Source organism: Gobius niger, assembly GCF_951799975.1.
Source record: "Gobius niger genome assembly, chromosome: 14".
In the NCBI taxonomy this organism is placed as follows: domain Eukaryota; kingdom Metazoa; phylum Chordata; class Actinopteri; order Gobiiformes; family Gobiidae; genus Gobius; species Gobius niger.
The window spans coordinates 11514635-11535116 of record NC_136865.1 but is presented as its reverse complement, the minus strand read 5'-3'; the positions used below and the strand labels follow the sequence as shown (position 1 = coordinate 11535116).

General features: G+C 40.1%; 1 protein-coding gene across 1 annotated transcript in view; it reads left to right on the top strand.

Moving 5' to 3' along the window:
• slc66a2 (solute carrier family 66 member 2) overlaps positions 1 to 20482 on the top strand; it is a 30671-nt gene that overhangs the window by 1192 nt on the left and 8997 nt on the right. Inside the window, exons 2-4 of the mRNA XM_079571330.1 lie at positions 436 to 569; positions 1132 to 1182; positions 12765 to 12981. Coding sequence (XP_079427456.1) covers positions 436 to 569; positions 1132 to 1182; positions 12765 to 12981 — 402 coding nt within the window. The remainder of the gene's footprint in view (positions 1 to 435; positions 570 to 1131; positions 1183 to 12764; positions 12982 to 20482) is intronic.

Sequence of the window (20482 nt, the reverse complement as noted above, 5' to 3'; positions counted from 1 at the left end):
TTGTCTAGGATAGTGTAAAAAGATTGCGTTATTCTTCAGTCACAATTTACTCTCCCTCCCTTTAATGGTCTGTTATCTGATACTATACTACACACTCTCACTGTTATTCTTTTATTGCATCAATATTATTGTCTGCTATTAGCTTGATGTCAACTGAACAGCTACAGTAGGAGCTGCTTTGATGTCGATAAGGGTGTTTCAATATGAATAATAAAAAGATACAGATAAATGCCACTCCATATGTACCTCAGAAGAAACACACAGCCTCACTATTTTACTTCACTATCTTTAACTATTTTAGTTCTTCCCTATTTCAAATGCTCCTGTGTGTGTTAGAAATGTGCACAACAGACTGAATCTTGCTTATAAAACATCAATCAAAAATTACAATATCAGTAAAAAAGCAGTTACATTTATTTTGTCTTTCTTTGTCAGGTTTGGCCGATACTTCGAGACACTGTTGCTGTGGCAGAGCTTCATCATGATCGCCACCATGCTCACCATGCTGAACCTGTGCACGAATGTCCGCGTGGCCACTGAACTCAACACCAAGAGGCGCTCTTTCATAGGTCGGTAGTCACTCTGTCCCAGTGCCGTGTTTGCCGTGTTTGGGAGTATGTGAGTATGTCAGATGACCTGATGTTTGACTGTTATGTAAGAGTCCTGGACCATAAACTTATACATTCCCAATCAAAGAGTGTCATAAAGTTGCCCCGCAAATGCATCGTGAAACAATGGGGGATTTTTATGACACTCTTTATCAAATGGACAATAAAGTTTTGTGGTTTCTGTTTTTTCTGCTTTGCCTGTGTGCCAATATTCATGCCCTTATAGAAACTTTATACATAGTTATTGTATCCGTTACTATACAACTTTATTTGCAATTTAGTAATGGAATGTGTGAATCTTAAAATCTAGGGACACATCTTGGTCTTATAAAATTGGCATTGTGGCATTTTCACGTGCTGCAAAGTGGGGTATTATATCAATGGATTATATAGTGAACATTGCAGGTGAGTTAAACAAAATTGTCGTCTCTTTTGAAGGTTGAATCGGAAAGTCCACTAGAACCCAACCAAACGAACTGTGTTTCTCTCCCCTTCCTTTTGCATTGTGCCTTTGTATCTGTAGCCACAGACAGTAAGGATGAGGAGGTCAGAGTCCCAAAGCGCCTCTTTCTGGGTACGTACGCTTCAGTGTGTCTGCCATCAAACATGAGCTGTAGTTCATTTCCTTTTCATCCATAACTGCTAACTCTGCTTGTATCTAACCTCACCTGAAGCTTGCCCTGTGACTGCATGGATAACTTGTAGCGTAGGAATCATCACTCACTGTCTGAGGCCTGCACTGAACATGCAGTTTAATAACACACATGTTTACACACATGTGTGTTTTGCATTTGCTTCTTTGCTTGGTCACAGGCTTCTCAATTCCATAATGTTTCGCCTTGAACTATATGTTACAAAAATATAAACATGTAGGGTATGCAACCACTACATCCTTTTCATCAAGAACCCTCAACATTCCACACTGAAAGTCAGATCAAATAAGAGTTTACATAAGACTTTAAAGACCTCAAAATAGAGAAGTCATTTCCTAAAAACTACAACTGAAAGTTGGTTTACCTTTGGCTTCTGTTGCCATGCTGTGACATCATCTGCATACTCTCAATACTTTATTTACACTTACAATAACTTATTTTCACTAATTAAATGCACGGCTTGTACAAAAAAAGGAAAGAAAGACATAAAGAACTCTATTACTAACACATAGTTCATGTCACCTTATTTATTTGTTTATTACTTGCTATTCTCTACATGCATTGACTTGCACTAACATGTTTCAGGAGTAATTAATAGCATCTGATTAGCATGTTCGCTGCGATTACTGTGTAATCACCTCCACTGTGACAGACTGCAGAATCACATGATGCATGAGCTCTGACTGTTCTTATTTTCTGTAATCTGTGTCATTGGCATAATTGCTTTGTTTCTAACACGTTCTGCAAAGCCGCTCTGAACTACACTTTGTTTTAATATTGTGAGATTCAGCTCACTGAAAGCAATGCATTCTATCTCAATTATCGTCTTGGAAACTATTGATCTGTGTACCAGCCAATTCTGTGGTAGTAATAACGCAGCTTTGGAGTAAGATGGGGTTTTTGTGTTATAATGCACTGCAGTGGAAAGCATTCAGATTTCTTATAAGTTTAGGTTTATTTAAAAGGTCTGACTTGTGAGCCACTTCATGAGCCACATAAGTAAAACCTGTGTTTTGTTAGAAATCGAGATTGATTAATGTAGGAAACAATCTTTTGCCTTTGCCTAGTCTTTGGAGTTTTAACGAGAGCAGATTAGCTTCATAAGTGGCTGTTGATGGAAAAATAATGCATCTACTTCTAAACACAGTCCATGGTTAATTATAGGGAATAACATGAATAATGAATGGTAATAACGGATGCTTAACCTCTTAACCCCCGCCTTAACAGAGAAGTGCAGTTTCTCCAGTTCAGCTTTACCCAAATCTAAAAGGTTACAGCCTATAGGCCAGTGTAACGCCTCATTTAGAAGCGCAAGACTCATCTAAATGGATCCTTTTCCTCGTGCTGTTGTCACGTTGTTGTCACTTTTTTTAAAACTTTTTTTTCATTGCTTTTTTGTTGTGTTTTCATCACTTTTGTCCCATTTTTGTCACTCTTTTGTTACTCTTTTGTCGCTTTTTCTGTTGCCCTTCATGTTGCGTTCCTGTCACACATTTTTGTCACTCATTTTCATCCTCGTTGCTATTTTGACACTTCTTTCAAGAAGCTTTCAGATTTGTGTAAAGCCAAACCGGGGGGAAAGGTGCTCAGTTCAGGTGGGGGTTAGGAGGTTAATGGTTAGCTGAAAAGATTGGAAGAGGAAATGATGTCCTTCATCGAACCACAAGATGGCAGTGTACAACAGGTTACAATAGAAATACATTATGGCTCGTTCTCCCCATATTTGCTGTACTTTGGATTGATTGAATTTTGGATTGATTAATATTATGATTGCAATTTGAATTTCACTGCAAACATTATCATTTTATGGCTCAACATGATTTTTTTCTGGTCTATTTACTAGTTTAGTTTACTGTACAGTATGTCGGATGGTCCTCTCCATCTGTCTCCGGGTTGGATCAGAATTGACAGGAAGCCATGTTGGTCGATTGCCGCTTTTGCTTGTTTATGGCTGCGCATTGATCTTGTGGCGGAAATATCAAGGGTAAGCAATAAGCACGTCGTGATGGATTATTGACGGGCACAATGAAGGCAGTAAGGAGAGAGCAGAGGAAATGGAGAACAGAATAACAGTGTTGTCCCGGATTGGCCACAGAAGTTCCACCGCTTTGAATATATGATTTAAGTTTTCACGTCTTTGCTCTTGTAAGTCAGCGGGTGGACCCTCCTCTCAAGTACATCTGACTGAGTGTCCCTGCGCCGTAATTACAGAATGTATGTATTTTCACCATGGCACAGTGTCATTAGCGCACCGGGACCCCGCCATCAAACAGCTGGACCACTTGTACTGATATAAAAAAAAACACACACACACTTTCAACGCCACTTTAATAGCGCTCCCTCCGCAATTGCACTTGGATTATATGTGCTCGCACTGAAACTAAATACAGACTGCATAATGAGCTGTTTTGTTTTTTTGAGTTGAATCCACTTCATTTCTGTTGAAAGCTCCGGATATTTCTGTCTGTAGGTTTTTGTGGGTTAAAAAGTTGTTCTCGATCTTGAAATTTAAATGAGTTTTAGCTGGAGTTTTTGAAAGTCGCTTGAGGACTTCCACCCCAAGGCGACCTTTAGAAGTGGAGGAAAACAGATGAAGTCGTATTATTTACTTTGATTAATATTGTTTGATGCAAGCAATAGTAAGAGTATTGATCTTACAACATTGTAAAATAGAATCTGACTCACACTCCCTCCAGGAGGTCGGAACAACAATTTATTGTTTTGTTTTTTTGCGATATCGCACTTATTTTCACAAGTTGGTTGAGAATAAGCTATTGTTAAGAGTTTTGTGCAAGATTTCATTTGCCACACTTAGTAAGGGAAAATGTTCAAGAAATCTTGTTAAATTATGCTTACTTCCAAATGGAATACAGTATGGTCACATTCATAGTGTGCTGTTCTGCCGCTGATGGGGACTCAAACCCAATCACACACTGAAGGCAGGGTGCATTAAGAGTCTTGCCTAAAGACGTAATGCACTTCTAGGAGCTGGGATAGACTTTTGCGTCACTGTTCGAATGCTGTACAACCTGAGCTCTCAGTTTCCAACAATGTAAGTCTCCAATATGGACTATCATTAAATGTTGCCTTTTTTAGCCTGAAGTTCCCTATTTCTTTGCTCGTGAACTGATCTTTTGCCATCTCTGTAATGGACTGAAAGCTTTGGCGTCTTGGCAATGTCAGACTTCTCCAGTAACTCCAGTGGCTGAGCGCCAACAAGCACCACTGAGCCAAAGAGTTAAATGTTCAGTAGATCTGCATGGTTTGGGCCCATGTGTTGATGGAGTACTTGCAGTTGTAGACATATCATCCTGCAAATTGTATTATTGTTGTTACTGCTATGCAACTTAGATACAGTAAGGCTTTCAGTGCTTTACAGAGATATCTACTTAACCTGAACCGAGCGCATGTTCTCCACTTTGGCGCTATCCAAATCTAAAAGCTTCTGGAGAGCAACAGTGTAACGCCTCATTTGAAAGCCAAGACCTGCAAAAGTGATCGTTGTGATGTCGTCGCGTTTTGGTTTCATTCTTAAAGCGGTTTTGTCGTGTTTTTGTCTTTTTTCATCACGTTTTTGTTGCTCTTTCGTGACTTTTTTTGTTTTGTGTTTTTTGTGTTCACTTTCTTGTCATGTTTTTGTCGTTTTTTGTTTGTTTTTCATCGCTTTTTGTCGCCTTTGCCACAATGTTTTTGTTGTTATTTTGACGCTTCTTTTTATTTTCAAGAAGCTGTCAGATTTGGGTAAAGCCAAACTGGAGAAAATGTGCTCGGCTCAGGTGGGGGTTAAAGCAGTACTAAGTAACTCATGCCCCTAGAGGCCATAAGCGCCACTGCAGGTGTCGTAGCATGTTACGTTTTTTTTTTACTCATTAATTGTCCGTGAGAGTAAATACTGCTCTGACAGAAAAGACAATGGGAGAGAGGGATATTGTTCATCCAATGGAGATCTTTTTTTTCACTCACACTTGGCTGTAAATACTGTTTAAGTGGCGCTAGCCCACAGTTAGCTTTGTCCGTTAGCCTCTTTTTCGTGACTCCATTAGTGTGTATTGGTGACGCCGGGTCGATGCAGGAAAGTTGCAAGTGTGGTTTTCTGGCTAGAGACGGCAGGAGGAGACCCCTCAATCCTCCCATTAACACCTGTATTACCCCCAGAGGGACACCGAAAAGGATTTATTATGGTCAACAAGTACTTAATCTATTCAGTCTATTCTATTCAGTGTTGTAGAGTGTACAGATACCTACTCTAAAATGCTGTCAAGTAAAAACCCACAATTTTTACTTTGATACCGTACTTTTACTCTATCGAAGAACCTGTAGGCCTTACATTCTCAAAGCTGGAACAACCTGCAACACTTCCAAAGAGCCTTGAGGACGATCTGCTTTCTTGGTTTTGATTCAAAACTGGCCTCTATCCTTGTATTTGTGTTGCATTGTGAACGGCGTAATCCCGGTGTCATATCAGCTCAGCGAGGTTTACACGGAAGACTGGGCTGCTCAATCCCTTAAGGAGATTAGAAGATCAAATCATTTGGCAGCATCAACACCTCACATGCGGCGGCGATCACTCAGTCAGAACCAGGTAGGGGTTTGGAAAAGCAAAGCACCAGATCTGTTGGAATCATTGTGCCAGTGACTTGAGGGAAAGTTTTGCTCTACTAAACTTTATTTAAAACTTCAAAAGCCCGACAGAAAAATGACTTGCTGCTCGGTTGAAATGCGGAAACGTCAGAAAGCCAAACAGCGTGGAAATCGGCTATGATGACAGAGTAGAACACGAGTAAGAGACATTAAACACCCATTTACTTTCCCTGGAAATCTTGGACATTTTATTACAGAAACAGAGAGAAAAAGCTGTTTTTTTACTGTCTTAAACTTTTTGCAGTTTGATGAATGCTGAACGATATGAATGTAGAAAATTCTTGTTGTTGAACCTCAGGATCTCATCTCTGCTGTTTGCAAATGATGTTTGTTCTGTTGACATCAAATCATTGATGAGGATCAGCACCTGGGGCAATGGTTCTCCACCGGAAAAAGGCTTACCCTCTACAGGTCGGTGGAGAGTCCTTGCCTCAAGTGGAGGAGTTCAAGTATCTCGGGGTCGTGTTCACGAATGAGGAACGGATGGAGCGCGAGGTTGATAGACGGGTCGGTGCAGCATCAGCAGTGATGCGGTCGTTGTATCGGACTGTTGTGGTGAAGAAGGTGATTTACTGGTCGATCTACGTTCCCACCCTCACCTATGGTCATGAGATTTGGGTAACGACCGAAAGGACAAGATCGCGAAGGCTGGGCGCACCGTTCAAGATAGGGTGAGGAGCTCAGAGTAGAGTCGCTGTTCCTTCACATCAAAAAGTGCCTGGTGTCGCGTCGGGGTCCCCCCAGAACAGCTGGAGGAGGTGTGCGTGGATCGGGAAGTCTGGGCATCTCTGCTCAGACTGCTGCCTCTGGGACCCGGCCCCAGATAAAGCGGAAGAAAATGGATGGGTGGATTTGCCATTCATTTTGTTTCCTTGTTTGTTTGTTTTTTCTCTCTTGGGAATTCCCAGATCCTAGCTGTATAACAGGACTATACCAGGCCTAAACCTCAGTCAGGTTCAAACCAAGTCTAAACCAGAGCTAAAATATAACAGTGATGACAAATGTATTTGTGAACAAGCACCAGTTCAAAAGCTGACAAAAAAAAGTTGGGAAAAGAAGTCTGTAAATGAAATAAAATGAAATAAACTTCAAAAGCCTTCAAAAGACTACACAAAGCACCTTCGGCATACTGCATAAACATTTTGAAAAACACTGATTTAGCCATAAAAATGCTAGGTGTACTTTTTTTTTTTGCAGTAAAATTACTGACAAACACTGCTTTTTTTAATCATTCTGCAGCAGTTTAACTGTATAGCTTGTCATCAGTGCAAACTTCGGTGCCTTTCAAATCGAAACACTGCAGCGTTTTATAGCTCACCGCCCCAACACTCTCTCCATTTTAATTTAATGGACCCAGGAGCTTCAACGGTCGACTGGTCCCATATCATGAGATTTGTTGGAAAATAATATCTGCAAAGTACACAGCAAGACGAAGGAATTGCTTTCTCTATCCGTCGATAAGGCTCATTGCTCATTCTGATCCCAGAGACACACCTGTTGCTTCACTGAGTTTCTCAGCTCTAAATAAATCAGTCCATCCTCCAGGTGCAGTTGGCCCTAAATACAAGGTTTCTGCCTCTGCGCGCATCTGAGGTTGTGGTTCTCTGATTTTTTGTTTGTTTGTTTTTTTGTATGCATGCCTGAGAAATCAAGTTTGCCTCAGTTTTTAAAGAGACTAGATGCAAGTTGGTCATTTTATACTCACTACTGCCACCTCAGGTCTTACGCGTAACTGCAGGTTCTATATTAAGCTCGTGCTACACATTAGAACATGGCTGGAACATGTAGGGGGATGAAAATACTTTTAGTTTTAGCAATTTTAAACACTATATTGTCCCTTTAAGTCAAGACATCTCCACTGTTTTAGCTTTTCTCATGACACAAGTCACCCAAAGCACGTCACATAGCTTTCAAATTTAAACTTTTCCCATTTGACTGCACCAGTAGAAGTGAGTTTAACACCTTCTGCCGGCACGTTATACAACTACATTTTGACTGAGCCTGACTGAGCCTGACCAATTAGCTTTCCCGTCTTTCAATTCATAATCCATTTCCTAGGGCGGGCCTGTGTGTCAAAAGTTTTCAAATTAGGGTCCTATAAAGCTTCTCCCGCGGGTTCCCCCTGAACGACAAGCGAGCCATTGTTTATTAGCGCTCGGATAGCGACAGATTTGGTAATTGAAGCTGGCAAGTAACAGTTGGCAAAACAACATGAAATCTCGAGACCTGGCCTAATCTTTCCAAGCTCACGTCTGTGCATTACTTTGAGCCACCTCAGGGAGACCTCCGAGTGCATCTCCTGTCTGTTCAGATTGCGCCAAAACATAGCACAGCAAAGGGCAGAGAGAATGCGCTGGAGGGAACAAGTCTGGGATATGCTTTATGGCAATATAGGCTGACACCTAGCTGGTTCGTGTAAGAAGAAAAAATGCAGTTTTTCAAAAATACTGCACTTTCGTTTTCTGATGCAAAGTGAGACCAAAGGAAGTGGGTGTAATTACGGACCGTGTAATTGACTTTAATCTGAGCAGTTATGCAATTTCAGCCTTATTTAGCACTTAACCTGGAAAGAGAGAGACTCCAGCTCTCAAATGACTCAAATCGATCAGAAATCAAAGTTTGTTTTGTTTGTTGTTATTTTATTGTAAAGTGTTTTGTTTTTTATGTATAATGTAGTGAATGTTGTGTAGACGTATGCTTTATCTTTGTGAACAATCCGAAACACTTTTGGCATACAATTTACTTCATGATTGACTATTACGCAGGGGTGATATGGTGCTAAAGCTAAGCAGCACACTTTCAATTGTTGCCTTCTGTATTTTTTAGAAGCAAATATTTTTCTAAAGCTAAGATGTGTAAGGGTGGGGCATTCAACCATTCACATATAAGTATATTTCCATATTAAAACTCTATAAATAAAAAAAATAAAAACATTAAATCTCATCCATAAGTAGATTAGCCTAGCAAACCGTTGAAAGTCAAAAACAATGTAACGTTGCTTCTGAAATGCAAACAATTCTGCCAACTTTTCCAGCCTATTATACATTTCACCGCGTTGTGTCGTTCTCCCTATATCCCATGTTTTATTGTGTGTGTGTCGGGAAGCCTTTAGCGGCCAGGTTGGCACGGGCTCGTCTCTGTTGCCCTGTTAGCTTTGGTGGGTGTTAGCGGTTATCGCGCGGTGCCAGCCTGGTGCCGTTTTGATTTTGGCCCGTGTTCTTATAGTCTCAGGGCCGCGCTGCCAGGCTCCACCACTATGAGCTGGTTTTCCCCACACACATGACTAAACACACGTGTTGAGGATGAGGGCCAAAAATGCAGCTTGCCTCATCAATGCATTTTGTTTTATAGAAAAGAATCAAGAGAGTAGTCGCAAAGCTGCTGACCTGGTTTTGATACAACACTTGGAACTAGAAATGAGGCCTAGTACGGTATTTCAAAAGGTATTTTATCCCAATCCCAGGTATAGATTCAGGCTTGATGTAGTAACATGGATTATTGTTGTATTGATGAAAAACGGCACATTGCAAAAGGCACTTGTGTGCATTTTTACAGTATGTGCCGACCATTCGTATGCATTTTGAAATGTCAGCTAAATGTCAGGCAGAATCAGTCAGCGCTAGATCCCTAACATGGCAACAGTCAGTCAATCACTCTGTAAAATATCACCAATTGATGTTTCTGTTAAAATGATTGGACGTTTGAGATATCCCCGCTCTCGATACACGTACAGCGTAATTTTTATTAATGGATATTGAAAAACCTGTTCACGGGTGCACTTTTGGCAGCATTCCAAAGGGAACTATATTGGCTCTTCTTAAATCAGCTCGGAGCATGCCAGGAATCACAAAATGAATGTAGTAGTGAATTATTTTTACTTTGCTCTAGTGGCAAGATCCCTAATTCTTTACTGCACATACTGCCTTCACATCTGGCAAGCAATCATCTTGCAAAATAAAAAAATGTATATTGAATTTTTGTATTTATTTATTTTTGCTTAGGCACAAACATGCTGGTCGATACATTTATTCCCATATAGCTTTAAATCCAAACACATAAATATCCTTCTGAAAACACATGCCCATTTCAAATCTGCACTGCCTGTGAATTACCCGCATGGGGCTCATACAGCAAGATTGGATGAGAATATTGAAAGAATGACTTGCCATTATTAATATATGTCACATTTATATAGAACTTTTGTTCCTCCGTCACACGCAAAACTATTCACTGTTCACCCGTCCCGTTCACAACACTGTGTAGGCAATAGAATACCAATCTAAGTCAGTGTCTCTCCAAAGAAATGCAGTATGTGGCCTTTAACCAGTATTTCCTATTGAATTAAGTTTTTTTTTATTGATTACGGTAATAACACCCCGCTTTTAACCCCTCCTTCAATGCCACTGGGGCAACTTGTTAGGAGCAGTCGGTTATCGCTGTGCCGCTCGAACCCATCTCTCTGGGTTCGAGAGATGGGTTCGAGCGGAGGATTTAGCCTCTATTGTGCTTGTTTTGTGTCCGAAACCGAAGCGCCCAGAGAAAACCCATCCAGACACAAGGAGAACATACAAACCGGCTGTTGCACCTGTCTCTCCAATCGAAAAAAAAAGTTTAATTTCATGACATTTAAACTTCAATCATAAACGTTGTCAGAATGCACTGTATAAAGCACTCCGTAATCCTCCGCTCTGCACTTTAGATGCGGCTTCTAGATAACTGCAGTCTCATTCAAACACGATTAAACAAATAGACTTGAATTGCATTTGGGGCTCGGAGAAATCCCACTTATGATAAAGCATTTCGCAAACATGTTTCCCCCTCGGACATTATTAGATTCCCATGATTGTGTCTTTCAATATAGGCCTTCTCTCAGAGCCAGAAAGCACATATTGTATTCTGCTTGGTATGGATTGCAAAATAGCTAAAGGAAATGGACTTTGATTTATTTGTAACTGAGTGCATTATTCTTGGCATGTATTGTTGCTGCTCATGAGCCGATCATGATTCAGAGCACATTTCTGGACAATAACAACAAATAATGATCCATTTAGTTCCACCATTGCGCATTAAGATTGTAAACAAATTGAGAGGAAAAACAAATAATAGGAAATGTTATTAAGACAATAGATAGAGAATAAAAACAATTAAACCAATAAAAGTATAATATCCACAGAATAATTGGCAAAGTAGGACCCAGACATAATTTAGCCCCGGAACTCGTTAATAATTGTTAGTCCCTGTTAGCCACTTACTTCACACACTTACAGTAAATCAATATAACTTCTCTAGATGTTGCTGAAACAATTATGAACACTGTACTCCACTATTTCCCCCCTTATTTTTTGGCATGGAATATCGGATTTCTGAATAGGACATTGGGTAGGCATACGTGGGAAAGTGTGAATTATCGCGGCTGAAGTGTGATGTTACATTTAAGGGTGTGTTTTCATAATCAGTCGAGATGGACTGTTTATGGCAGCCAAACAAATAGATACAGCTGTGAATTTGTTTGTTTGTTCCAGCAGCCCAAAAAAACGAGGACAAATGTGTCTGCCAACCTTTCTAATTTCTTACAAGGATTTCTTCCCATACATTGATCTTGAAATAAACAAGGCGGGGTCATTGAGGCGGCAGAAAAAAAGCCAGACTTGGTTCTTCCCAGCCTCCTAAAACTTAATACCATGCTGATTATATGCAGTAGAAGTGTATTCATACTCGTATGTTTTCAACTTTCCAACCTCTAGTTCAGTAGAGGAGCAGATTAAGCTTCTTTTTTTTTTTTTTTTGGTAGAATGGTTCGCTTAGTGATGCAAGCGTCAAATTAGGCATACATGTTGGGCAGGACCTTGTTTGTTGTGTCCAAAAAGGCCGTTCGCCGTCACAAAAATTCAATAGTTTATTTAGTCCCACTATTTCCAGGGTGTATCGTATTGAAGCCTCCTCTGCGTGCAGAAACCATCCAATTTGCCATGAGAAATGTAGTTTCAATGATTGCACTTTGTTTTTTTGTTTGTGACTGACGTTAAGAATGAAGTCTGCTTTTTGAGCCTTCAAAACGTCTCCAAAATCTGCCATGCGAAGCAGTCTGGTGGTGTATCTGCCAGGATCTGGTGTGAAAACTGGCAAGATGCAAATTTTACTGTTGCTTTCCAGTCTGTTAGATGCCTTTGCTTCGGAAAATATTGCAAAATAGAACTTCTAAGAATACTTGTCGTTTGGCAAGTACAGTATCTTTCTCTGCAGGAACCATTTCAAACTGGATTCCAAAAGTGGCTTTGTCTACTAATTTGTGATCAGTTAAAAGTTGTATAGTAATTGGAACAAATCTTTTGGACATCAGTTTAGATATGACCCAAATTATTGCAGCTCTTACGATTTACTAGTTGCATCTTACTTCAGCCTAATAGTTTTTTTTTTTTTTTCACAATAATGAAGCCTAGTCGTAAATTCAACGGTGAGATCAATTTCAGCATCACCTACCTCCAGCCAATGAGCGTGTCCGTGAGAGTCACACCTCCACCTCAGCCTATCAGTGCAGAGCCACACCTTTGTAGCAGCCAATCATCGCCCTTGGTTCTGCTTTTAAGCCTCTGGAATTCATGGTTCACCCAGCTGTGCTGCAACCCACCTCCATTCCTTCTCTGCCTCTTTCATCTATGGCTCTCCCTGCTGCATCCTTCTCAGGCCTCCCATACCACCACCAGCCTCCAGAGAAGACATCTCCAACTCTAACCTGCCCATTCATACTCAATATGATTCATATATCTGATTTCTACTGCCAGAGTCTGATCGCCAAAAAGTCTATCCAGGTTGAATTGCTGTTAATGTTCTGTTCATAATGTTGTTTGTCCTTGTTCCGTAGACTTCGACTGGAGCGCGTTCTGGCTGTGGAGTCGGTTCGTGGACTACTTGCAGTGTGTCCTGGCCTTCACTGTGTCGGCGGCCTACGTCACCTACGTGCTGCTGGACTCGGCGCTCTTCGTGGAGTCGCTGGGCTTCCTGGCCGTGTTCACTGAAGCCATGCTGGGGACTCCTCAGCTCTACTGCAACTTCCAGAACAAGTCCACAGAAGGAATGAGGTACGTGAATATCGTCATGGTTTGTTGTTTTGCTTTGCTTTATGGACTTTTACACACAGTTCAGCATAAAAGGGGGCGAAGAGCAACGATACATACCGTTCAGCAAATTGTCAGGGTCATGGGGGTCCTAATCGTATTTTTCTTGGTGAAATCAAGGCTGTCAATTCATCTGCATGTGTCAGAAATAACTTGGCACTTTTATTCTAGGTTCTGTTAGCCATGAACACAAAATATCCGCTCTGAGTCACAGGAAGTCTGGCGGAACAAGGCTGCCACGGGCACTATTTCAGTCAATAGTCTCTTACGATTGTCTTTGCAAACGTTTGTCTTGCAGCAACAACACCCAATTACTGGTGAGAAGAATGTGTTTAAATTTGTGTTAGTAGTATTTGTACGTGGGGGGTTAAATATTTAAGATTAGCCTACAAGCTCCTGAAATCTGTCATGCTAAAGCAGTCATGTATAACTAGCAACATTGGCTGGTGAGAACTGGAGGGGGGGATGCCATTTTTAGTCTGACTGTCATTTCCCTTTGCCTGGAATAATATTCAGAAACAGAACTCTGGATGGATCTATGACAGAATGTGTCTGGTGCAAGTTTGCCAAGACTCGTCTCATATGTCCCCCGTGAAATCTAATTTGAAGTCGTATTCCAGGAATTTTGAGTAGCTGAATCTCCCTCTCTTATAATTATTTTTTTTTAAGGGGGGGTGAATTGTGTAAAAATCGACTTTTCTACCATTTATCCCCCACAAAAAAACACACACCTGTTTTTGTGTTGTGTTTCACTCGCACACGTTTTAGCAATCATTCATACATTGTCCCTTTTGTACTGCTGATATGTACTTCTGTGTTGAAGGTCTACTTTTACTGATTTCTCATCCTGGAAGAGAATCTGTTGTGGGGAATCTTTCAGGTACTTTCAGGTTTCAAGTACTCGCCTTTGCTGCATTATTAATGATCAAGAAGTGGAAAAACTAATACATTCCAATGTATTGTATGTTTTTATTAGTGGTGGGACATTAATTATAGCCTTTGTTTTTAATTAATCGCAATCAAGCTTCATTTATTTTGGGTTGTATTTATTTATTTAGAGGTGTATTTTAGATGCTTCTTTGTATTTTCCTACATTTGAACTTATTTGAGGTGATGTGAGGCCTGTGTGATCATTTGGACAGACCGTGCTCTCTGTCAACGGCACGAAATACTGGAATAGTCTCCCTTTATCCTTTAATATGCACTGTCTCTATCAAATAAATAATAATAAATAAATAATAATACAAATTCAAATACTTCTAAGACAATGGCATTTATTTTGGAGAATTTTTTTAATAAGTTTATGTCGGCGCTTAACTGTGTGAATAAACAAGTAAAATTGTTTCAAGCTTCATCCCTAAGTATCTTGCAGGAAAAACTTGAAAAGCGTCTGTGTGATTAATTTCGATTATCTTGAATCAAGCTAAACCTTATGTATTTAATTAATCGAAATTAATCGACAAAACACAGCGGAAAACCATCTCATGTGCAAGTGTATGGAACCTAATAAATATGCAAAGCAGGTCGATTTTGCGGCAGAGAAAATGCAAATGATATCGTTTAGCGGGTGCCAGGAGTAAAACTACATGGAAAAATGTCACGTTTGAGAAGCAGGTGTAAACTTGTGCGCAGGTCAGAACAATACAGTTTTTCTCACCAATACTGGGTTAAAAATGTTTTCAAAGGTTTGTATCGGGCTCATAAATAAATAACAGCTGTGTTTGCATTTAGCGAGGTCACTAGTTCTGTGCTATTCCCTTACAGCACCACAACAAATCCCAATGTTATGCGTCAATGGTATTATCTTTTTTCTATTTTGGCTCACAATCAAAATGTTGCTCCATCTGCATTGAAGGACAGGTCAAGAGCTGCATATTTAATATCTAATTTATAGCGTCCCTTCAGTTAGTCATAAAAGCTACACTGTTACCCTGACTCTAAATGAAGATCATGAGACTGGCCTGCAAATAGCGTCTCAAATGTCAGTCAGATGTAAATCAAAACAAAGCAGGTTGCGTGGCTGATTAATGGCTGTGCTTTGACTCTGATGAGCTTATTATTTATGTGCACCTCTTTCGCCTCGGAAGCCCGGGAGCCATGTTTCTGCGCAGATTGTAACACCGCGCTTCTGATCATTTACTGTGACAGCTGGCTATTAACTATTTCAGGCGTGTGTTTTGCACTAAGTCAATCCATGGACAACTATATATTTCCCTAACATGACAATTTTCCCTCTGAAGTTTCACGGAACATCCATATGGTAATGAGGGGTTCCGCCATGCTAGCGCTAATGTATCATTAATGTTGGGCTGCATTCGAGGACGTGACTGAAAATGGATAGCGAAAGCTTGTACAGTGTCTTTATTGATCGCTTGGCAGTTGCAGGAGGTGTTATTCTCTAACAATCTAGGAATTCAAATCAGTAAACTGTTGGTAATGATTTATGTGTTGTTAGGTCTAGGTGAGGGAGTAAAATCTATTTACCAGGATCTGTAAATTGTATAGAGCAGTGGCTCTAGAACTTTTTACCACCTCATAAACCATGACCTTCTAAATACTGTATCACCAGGAATATAGCAAGATCAAATTGACCTATATTATATTTAAACAGGGTGTGTGAACCTTGTCTAAAGCAGATAGAAAAACTAAATTCAATACTTTCCTAAAGCGTAAATTAAATCACCTCACATTAGAATTACCAGTAATGAAATCCAAAATTGCAGATGACCCTTATTCACAGCATTAAAATACTATTAGCCTTCCATCAGTCTGCCCTGTGTCAGACTGATGGAAGAGAGGCTGCCAACCACCACCCAATCACTCACAACACTTTCATACATGATTGACATTGATACATGACATTATTTGTCATATAGAACCATGAAGCAGATTAATAATGATCATTTATTCCTTTTCCTTGCGTTTAATTCATTTTGCATTTGTATCATTTGTTTGAGGTGAAACAACCAAGAAACTTTCTTAAACTCCAAAATCGTGAAACTTACCAAGTTTTTGTTATCCCCCCATTTTAACCAATAAAAAAAAAATCAAAAGTTTTCCATATTTTTTCCAAAGTTAATTTACCCCAATTTTTCCACTTGTTTTCCTAATTGTTCCCACCTTTACAATTTATTTTTTTCCCTAATTTTTTTTTTCTACCTTTCTTTTTGGTGAACAAAAGCATCAAAACTTGAATATACAGATTTTATATTTCTTTTCAGTACTTGCTTTCGATGCTTTTATTTTTTTCAATACCAGTAGTAGCGAAACCATTTTTTTGCTATACCAGACTGGTTTCGTTTAACAGCACCCAGTCTAATACATGACGGACAAATGGTCTGGTCTTTGGACACAATCACAGTCAGTAGTCAGTGGACAGTAGTCAGAGCAAGTGTTCTGAACTACTGACCATAAGATCTGTAGGCAAAAACTCCAACCATTGAGCCACAATACTACTTCTACAATTAATTATGATTATAAAAATGTAACCCATAATGCAGTCTTAAATATAGATCATTTAATGGTGACTCTTACAAAACCCTGCATTTTCCTCTCATCATTTCTCACGCCAAAGTCCTTTTCAGAAAAGCAACATCCCCGAATGTGAATGCTAGTTCCATGTCATATATTGAGCAGATGAACTTGATACTGTTCTTCAGAGATGTGGGAGAGCTGCACGCTGATTACTGTCCCGCCGTGTGGGTCCTGCCTCAAAGCCGTGTCCTCCCTCTCTGCGCGTCTCTCCTCTCAACGGCCCTCTCCTCTGCAGCTCACAGATAACACCGCTCCAGCAGTGAAGGCCCTACGCTTAACCCACCATGACTGCTTCCACGCTGTGCTTTCATACACCCCCTCACTCTGTCACTTGGACCTATAGGTTTCAACATCTAGAAGGCATTTAAGAGAACATACCTAGATATACTGTACAATGCCATAGTTACGGGCAATATAGGGACAAATAATAAGTGCTTGAATTGTTGTACACAAGCTTCTTTCAGTGATTTTTTTGGCTCAATTCTACTTAATTTTGTTATGTCCCATAGAATTGAGTTGAACGGCTTTTCGAACATTTCTGATGAATGTTGTCCTGTCCATTAGTCACAACTTGCCACTTGGACCTCCTCGGACTTGGATCCCTCTCTCAGCAACTCCTATGATTTATGTCGTGCACTTGTTTTCAATAATCAGCACTTTCCGTGACAAGTTGCAGTCAATTGGTTTTCCCACAATGCCTAGCAACAAACCCTCCAGAGACGAGCTGTAAACGTGCTTTCAGTCAAAGAGCACAACGCGCTATATAGCAGGGGGTGGAAGCCTATGATCAAAAAAGGTTATGCATTTATTGTTATTTTCGTATTTGCATTGCGCACACACAAATGGCTTTGCCAACAGGGAGTCAAGTGTGAACATGTTTAATCAGAAGAACTGTTTGATACTGTTTTAGATCTTAATGTTTGTAAGTTTGTAAGACTGGCTATTATGCTGAAATAATTTCAAAGACATCTTTATCACTATCTTTCACCTCCTGATCCTTCAAGCAAGCTAGAATAAGCCCCTCTCACCTCCTCCTCTTGCTCCCCTTTGCTGTGCAGTTGTTTCAATAAAGGGAAAAATAGAAAATACACTGCTCGGCCCATGTAGCTATGATGGGTGTTTTCCTTTGCATAATATTTAAATCCATTTGAAAAAAGAGTTTCAAAGAGTTATGAACCAATAGTTATTAATCTTCGCACATTTGATATGAAATTGGACAACTTTATGAACATGTTTGTTTTGTCATTAATTGGCATCTTAGCAATAAGATGCCAATTAATGACACAGCAAACATGTTCAAGCCATATGTAATTCAATAAAATCTAAATGTAATAACTTTGTCTAACTCAGAGCTTTTCATCTTTTCATGCACTTGTAAAGCCCTGATAGTGGTACATTGATAAAGCAGGTAGGTATTTAGGACCCCTCTTATTCAACTTGTACATGCTTTAGAAGGTTAATGCACAACCAGTGGCTTCAAATACCTGTTTGCTGCTTTGTAGCAGCTGTTCTCTTAAGCTGATGTGTTCTCATTGTGCCTTTATAGGCACAAATCCTCTGAATCAGCCACAAGTCTCTTAACAGTACGATGATTAGGCTTAATCTTTCATGAAATATCGAAGGTTTTCATACCTAGACGAAGGCATCCAATTATTTCACATCAGTAGAGAGATCATTTTGCTTTCCTATATTGCTTGAAAATGTTGGTCTGCTTAATAATGTGGAACATTATGTTCCATATATATATAATATATATAAATATATATATTTAGGGACCAGGTCTGCGAACTAGCTTTTAGCTATACGGCCTATGAACATGGCATCGGTTATTGTAACAATGCTTCTTGTTCTGTCACTATCAAATAAACATATAAATAAATAAAACATTGTTTTTTAGTTGTTTTTCCCTTAACTGGACTTACCTGACAACTCCTCATCACAGGCATCTGAGATTGATGTCAGTGATTCAAAGAGACACAATACCATCCATGAGTTTCACTGAAAAACTGTTTTTTTTCCCTTTATGGCACTGAAATACAATTTGCATAATAATTTGGAACGCAGTGTAAATGTGTAAGTTCCTTTTATTCTTGAGCCGAGGAACAAGGCATAATTATTAATCGTCACCGCTGAGCTTTTCATGCGCCGTTCAGCTATAAATTGGTAGTTCATTTGGTATTGTGAATTATAATTGCACAGTTAGAAATGGCAGCTGCTCTCCATCTGAGGCCTTGACGACCAATCATGTCACTTTTCACAACCGCCTATTATCACCTACTTGGATCACTTAAGCGCCATTATGTATTTTCAACCTCCATTGTCTTGTAGAATGCCATAACATGCCGCTTTCATACTGTACGCCGTGTATCGCCGAGGGCGCCAGTCCAGATAAAGCCACCGCACAGACAGAGGCCATATTCACTCCTGGTTACGTTATGTCCCCCCCCTCTGTTTCAACCTATCAAGTTGTGTCTCGCTTGTTGCTAGGTTACTTGGGCATCAAGCTCAAGGTTTTATTTGCGAGTTTTTGTGTGTGTACCATGCCGTTGTAGTGTAATTACTACTGTTGATGCAGACTGATGCTTCGGATTAACCCAAGAGCGAGTCTGGTTGCTATGACGAGGGCAATAATTGAATGAACATGTGCACATTCAGAAAACATTTGTTTGTATAGAGACAGAAGTGGATCATGGGCAGGAATGATGCGCTAATTTGGGGAGAGCAATAGATAGCTGTCCTATTTATTACGACGAATTAATGAACATGTTTCCCAATTCCTCTGATATGTTTGAAATGCGAGGTCAGGGACAAGCCTTTTGAAGAATAAATCAATGGTCTCCGAGTACCAGAGTGCCATTCTTCTTGTATATTTTGGTCAAACTCCTCACCAGTTTGCCCCTTCGCCGACTGCACTGACATTTAGGTGCCATGGCTACTTCCAGGGCGCTTGCATATTCAGCAGAGCCATGTGGGCAGTGAGAAGGGTATGAATCACTGCGTGTGTCAGCCGGGGTGCCTGTTAAATGTCAGTTTCTGTCATGTACCCTGGGCGAACCTGCTTCTCCCGCTGACGTACAGCCCTAGTTTCGCTGGAGCTAAAGCGGGGTACACAGAAGTACTTCCCATACTTCTTGTGACCCGTCCAGTGATAAGTACAGCTTGGCATTAGCGCTGCAGAAGTAATTGGCCCCAGGAGATTTGCATGAGTGCCACCCATGTGTCATGCGGCTATGTCATGCTATACTTCAATTTAATATCTATACCTGAAAATGGAAAGGAACTCATTTGAAAAGGGGGAATGTTTTTTTCCTCTTTGTGCTGTAGCTCACAATCGCCCACCGCAAAGAGCATGAATTAAGACAAACGGGTAACAAGTTCTCCACTGGTTAACGATTTTGCTTAATGTTGCTATTAGCTTGGCTTTTGTTTTAATTAAGACATGTGCACTTTTTAGACAGAAATATACAGGGCCAGTGATCGTGCGAGTTATACAATTTGCTTTAAACCAAGGCACAGATGTTGTTCTTTGTCTAATTTAACTTGTTGTGGACATAACAAATGACCTCTTTTCAATGTGTCCATGCAGCTGTGCATGGACGCAGCTGCATGGACACATCGTCTCTCGATGCTGCACATTGGTTGAGCCTGGACCCATGGTGTGAGGTAAAACACATCTGGACGCTTGACTTCTTACTTACCTCAGCTGCGCAGGTTCATTCACGGGCCACATTTTATGCCCTGTCCTTCACAATGAACTTTTCAACTTCGGGATTATAACTGGCCCCCTTGCATGGACAATTGGACTTCCTTTCCAATCTTTAGAACAAGCTTTGATGTCTCAACTAAAAGTAAAAGGGTTTTGATTAGATGTAGGTGTAACAATATACCATAGTTAATAAATTCTCCAGAAAGTTTTTTTCATGATATAGGT